The 5,360-nt window shown below is 42.0% G+C and overlaps 1 protein-coding gene across 1 annotated transcript; it reads left to right on the top strand.

Annotated features, from left to right (window-relative positions):
• Window positions 1–1,920: 1,920 nt before the first annotated feature.
• LOC140229579 (uncharacterized) lies at window positions 1,921–5,008 on the top strand. The gene is made up of 4 exons (XM_072309825.1): window positions 1,921–3,183; window positions 3,773–3,841; window positions 4,352–4,441; window positions 4,955–5,008. The coding sequence occupies exons 1-4, from the start codon at window positions 1,921–1,923 to the stop codon at window positions 5,006–5,008; spliced, it is 1,476 nt and encodes a 491-aa protein (XP_072165926.1).
• The last annotated feature ends 352 nt before the right edge of the window (window positions 5,009–5,360 follow it).

Here is a 5,360-nt window from a genome sequence, read left to right as displayed (position 1 = left end):
AACTTCGCTGACCCGCCAGCGGACACAGCTTACCGCGGGGAGGATCGGTACCTAATGATCGCCATTGAATGATTGGCGGAACAAAAGATAGACCCCTCTATATCTTTCTTCCTTTTGTCAAACTCCGCTATGCTCCGAATCTTCCCATACATCTTGCGCAGTAGTAGTCAGACGTCCCACGAAAGAATAATGGACAGAACCGACATCGATTTCCATCCCCGCGGCATACTGCCAGAACTACTGTTAGGCTCGCAAGGTTCTTCAACCACAGTTCTTTAGTTGCTGTTATAAAAGTAGGGACAAATTGATTTGCTGTCGATTTGTATGCCTTAATAGATACATTGACAAACACTGTAATATAAGGATAACCTCGCCACAGTCGTCTGGGTAGGGGTTGTAAGCAATAACAATTTGTGGATGAATCCCAGGAGAGAGGATAATGTGTTTACAGGAGTACACAGAACACGCAAATACGGACAGACACACACACACACACACACACACACACACATTTATGTTAACGAAGCTTCATAAGCGCACACCCACATTAAAACAGATTCGTACTCGTCTTGCATGGAATATGTGTCGCTGCTGACGGAGATGTTGATTTGCTTTAGATGCAGCACGTCCAATCGAGCAGACTCTGACAAATTGTGACAAACTGCCTCAATATTTCGTTGACTTTTCGAAGATCTTTAATACAAATTCAACTAAGTTAATCATCCCCCCCCCCCCCGTCTTAAGTGTATCCGTCAGGGGTGGAACCTTCATAACATTTAAAAAGTTTACGGAAAGAAGATGATGATAAGATGATTTTGATGATGATGATGATGATGATAATGATGATGATAATGATGGTGATGATGATGAAAATGATGTAAATGAACAACATTTGATAGCCAAATTTATCTTTAGAACATTCAAAGGCGCCCCCCTCCCACAATGTGTCACACACAGCATTCACAAAGTTGCTGGGAAAAAAAAAAAGAGGGGGATCGTCAGATGCGTCCTTGACATACTTGTACATAGATACACTTGTATTCTGGTACTCGGATGGAGAAAAAGCAGGAATATCATAGTTGATTATAACTTTCATTAGTTGTACTAAAATGGAACTGTGGAGGTGTCAGCACTCTTTACACGTGCAATTCACAAATTAGCTTATAAGCGAATGAACACAACAAAACACACAATAATGAGCCATCTGCCCACACAATAGGAGTGAATCAAATCCTTCAGGGTGCTTCGAGATACTTAATCCGGCAAAATGAAGAGGATTATGTTGTCAACGACGTTTCCGTGGGGTACAGGATATCGATCGCTCGAGATGACAAACAATACCGGTCCTGACTTTAATATCTCCCGCAGGAGGAAGAACTGTGTATATTACGTAATAGTCCGCGTCTGTGGTTGAAACATTCCTGAGCGTTAAGTGTGATTTCTCATTACATTGCGTAATTAAAACGTTATTGCTTCCTTATGTTATGTTAAAGTCTGGAGTAATGTGATTCATAGAAAGTGTTTGACACCACTATAAGTTTTCGCCAACACTTTTTCAAACTTATAACGAAACAGATAGCGTTTTATGCCACAAGATGCTTAAGATGGCGAAGGTTTGATCAGAGAACTGCTACACAGATCCACGTTCGATTTCTTCTGATACCAGAGATGCTATTATAATTATGTTTCTTGAAATAACGATTTTTGATAGCTACACAAGTTCAGAAGTTCTGCTAGGAGAAAAAAAAAATCTGCGTACTATTTCCTCTTGCAAAGCTGAAGATACTATATGAAAACTATGGAAGTGTAAACCTTCACATTTCTATTTAATGGTTGAATAACTGAGATTGCGTCTATTCAAACGTTTGTCTTTCGCAGGTATCGTTTCATATACACTACGACAGGAGCCAGAGAACCAGGATGTCGAGAACAAACAGTGTGACTCCCCTCGTGCCTGAAGTAACTGAGGTTGCACCAGTAAATGCAGATCATGTTAACAATGGGTTTACTATGAGAAACACTCAAGCGTTTGAACTGATTCCTCCAATCACTCAGTCAAACGGCACACCGAAAATTAGTTCGCGGCAGCAAAACAACGATATCAAAGTCTCCGATGACCAGGTTCACGACAAGAAAAACGGTGGTCACTTGGTGGTCTCGCTGGAGCCGGAGGAAAATGAAAAGGGGAGGAGTTCTTTGGATTATCGCACAGATCTCGACATGGATTTCTACTACTGTCTGAGACCCCTCCTGCTGTGCATGCAATTCTTTGGTATCTGGCACGGCTACATCGTTGATCCTTTGCATAACCCTCCACCAAAGACGTTGTTCAAGAAAATATTCAACTCTAAGAATTACTCCGTCGTCGTTCAGATTTTCCTCTGGTTCAACGCCATCCGCTACTTCCCTTCATTCTTCACCGGTTCCCTGCTCGATCCCCAGCGCCTGTTCGCGAAAGTTATCTTCCAGGTGTTCACCCTCCAATGCGCCCTCAACTCCAGTGTCTTCTTCTGGTGCTTGTCCAAACCAAACAAGGTTGCCATCTTCTTCCACCATTTCGAGGTTTCGATCCAAACGAACCCTGAGGCTCGCGTCGACCCCCGCTGGCTGCGGAGAGGAAGCTGGGTGTGCGCTGTAATCGGTTGCATTTTCATCACCATCCATTTTCTGAACCAGGGGACCAACACGATGCTTCCTCTCGAGCTCTTCAGAAACAACAGCGTGATCTTCAGTGCTCCGATGGAGAGTAGTTACCCACTCCAATTCCTTTTCCTTGTCATTTTCGTCTACGACTTCGCCGCATGGGTCTTCCCTCTCCTCTTCTTCATCCTCATATGTTTAATGTTATCTCGTCAGTTCGTCCTCCTCGACTCCCGCCTGGAAAAGTCCCTCCGCATCGCGCGCCTCGACGGATGCTTTCCGAAGGACTTTGAGATTCTTCGTCGGCAGCACGAGGCCCTCGCCACTGCTGTGGACACTTCAAACGACGGCCTTTTCACGTTCGTCAATCTGGTAACTTACATGACCATGGCACCACTTGCTTGCTTTCTTCTTTACCGCATCATCTCACCTGTGAAGTACGCTCTGGGTATCACCGGCTGGGTCATGTATTGGACGTGGATCATCTCTATCTTCATCAATGTCATTGTTGCTTCTTGGATCGCCGCACTAGTTAGTGACCGGGTAAGTCAGACTGTTCACCAGTGTATTGACGTGCAAGAGATAGAGGAGGAGAGAGAGAGAGAGAGAGAGAGAGAAAGAGGAAGGGGGGGAACTGGCTAACAGACAGACATGAATAAAGCATAGGTCAGTAAGCAAACACTTTGTCAACTGCTGTATTTATGTTGATGTGTACATGTATGTTGCAGTGCACTACTAGCTTCCGAATGTCGTATGTTGTTACCGCCCCCCCCCCCCATTTCCATGCCTTCCTGAAACGTCTCATATCTTGTAACTTCTTGTAACTTCAAATTTCGCTCAGTTTTTGTTAACATAAAGGATGACGTTCAGTCTGTCGAGAATTAAAAAAAAAAGAAACGACAACATATTGTATGCGGTGCGTACATTACACGTTAATAATGCAATGTACATGTGAAAATGCCAACCGAATCCTGAGTGCGTAAAGATGGAGTCTTGTGATGGCGTCCCGGTTTCATGTTGTCTCTGCCATGACTAACTAAGTATGATGTTGTTGCTGTTGCTGTCGAAAACATTTTCAATCCTCAGAGTTGATCATAAATTCCATGTGATCTCATGTTTTCTTCAATTCCAGGCTCACGACCCTAGGGAGAGGCTCTTCATGGTGAACTTGTGGAACATCACAAATGAGGAAATTATGCAGGTACGTGAGTATTAAGAATTGCTTGGACTACAAATCAAAAAAAAACAACAAAAAAACACGCAATTATCTGAACCCATTGCTCCCGATTTCCCGTAATTAACCGTAAGTTCCTTACGCGACAGACCACTTTCCGGGAAGCAAAAGTTTATTAAGTGCGAAATGACATTGTTGATGTTGTTAACGACGCATATGACGCATGGAACTGAAAAAAAAAATTAGAAGAAGAAGTGATATCAGCAAGACAAAATATCACTTCTTTTGTTATTTTCGGCATTCTACTGACAATAAATGCACCAGAATTTCAGCAAACCTGGTATTGACAATTTATGCTATATATGTCGCCCTTTCCGTTGCAATTTGTCTGAAAAGGTGATCTTTGCCTCATGACGTTCCTTGATGAGACTGTTCATATATTGTATCCAAAAATTAAATTAAAAAATCAGATACCATTAGTAAAGCTTTTCTTCCTTTCATTGTTAATATTTTTCGCGCTCTTTTGAAATTTTTTAGATGAATGTGTTCCTTAACCGCCTCAGTGGAGATCCGATCGGCTACACAATTTTCGACCTTGTCACTATCACCAAGCCTTTCATTCTCACGGTAAGATTTTACTTCCTTTACTGAAAATATAATATAGACATGGCTGTATATGAATAAATGGGCATCATGGCAGTTTCGATTCACAGTAGGTCCTTTCATGAAAGCAATTAACGAACAAAATGTTTTGAAATTCTATTGCCTTTGCTATTGAGAAAGTGTCGGTACCTCCGAATGCTATGACCAAAATATGATATCGTTTTCTGTACTAAAAGTGTGCAATATATAACAGTAAAGCTTACGCGTAAAGGAGAATGTGTCAGTTTTTCACAGAAGTCAAACTGATGAACGTAAAAATTCACTTTGTTGCCATGGCATTTCGCCTTTAATGTCGTCATATCTACACACGAATATCTCGAGCTTCTTAAAGAAGTATTAAAGAATTATACAACAACAACAGTGAGGATAGATTTCAAGTATACTTCAGCGCTTGTATTTCTTTCCTTTTTCTCTACGAAGCTGCTAGCTCTTTCACACAGTGTAACTTCAATTTGTTTGTCCATACTCTGTCTTTAGATTGGTGGTCTTTTGTTGACCTACTATGCCCTCATCTCAGAGTTTCAAGGTTGAGCACCCCTACCGGCTTACATTCAGGGACTTCAAAAAGAAAGAACTGTGGAACACGCCACGAGATCACTTCATGATTCGACTTTCCTGTTGAGAGTGAGAGGTTATGTCGATCAGGAGCCAAGTATTATAAAGATTGTTAATTCATTCAATGGTAACAGCAGCCGGCGTTTGTCGGGTGGCCTTTAAAGCGGGCTACCCTGGATCCTTGGAGGATTGTATAATGGTAATTCTTCTTACTTCGCATTATATAGGGGTACAAGGAAGTGAGGAGGAGAGAATTACAAACCAAAGTGGTGCCATAGATACATGTCACTGAGTCGCGATAACGAATTCTATATATACTTCAAAAATC

Source organism: Diadema setosum, chromosome 6 (assembly GCF_964275005.1).
Source record: "Diadema setosum chromosome 6, eeDiaSeto1, whole genome shotgun sequence".
NCBI classification, from domain to species: Eukaryota; Metazoa; Echinodermata; class Echinoidea; order Diadematoida; family Diadematidae; genus Diadema; species Diadema setosum.
The sequence above is the reverse complement of the archived record's forward strand: the minus strand, read 5'-3'. Positions and strand labels throughout refer to the sequence as shown.

Coding starts and splice junctions, on each gene's coding strand:
- LOC140229579 (XM_072309825.1), top strand. CDS start 1,921: ATGTCGAGAACAAACAGTGTGACTCCCCTCGTGCCTGAAGTAACTGAG. Junction 3,184..3,772: donor CCGCACTAGTTAGTGACCGG/GTAAGTCAGACT, acceptor CTTCAATTCCAG/GCTCACGACCCTAGGGAGAG. Junction 3,842..4,351: donor CAAATGAGGAAATTATGCAG/GTACGTGAGTAT, acceptor GAAATTTTTTAG/ATGAATGTGTTCCTTAACCG.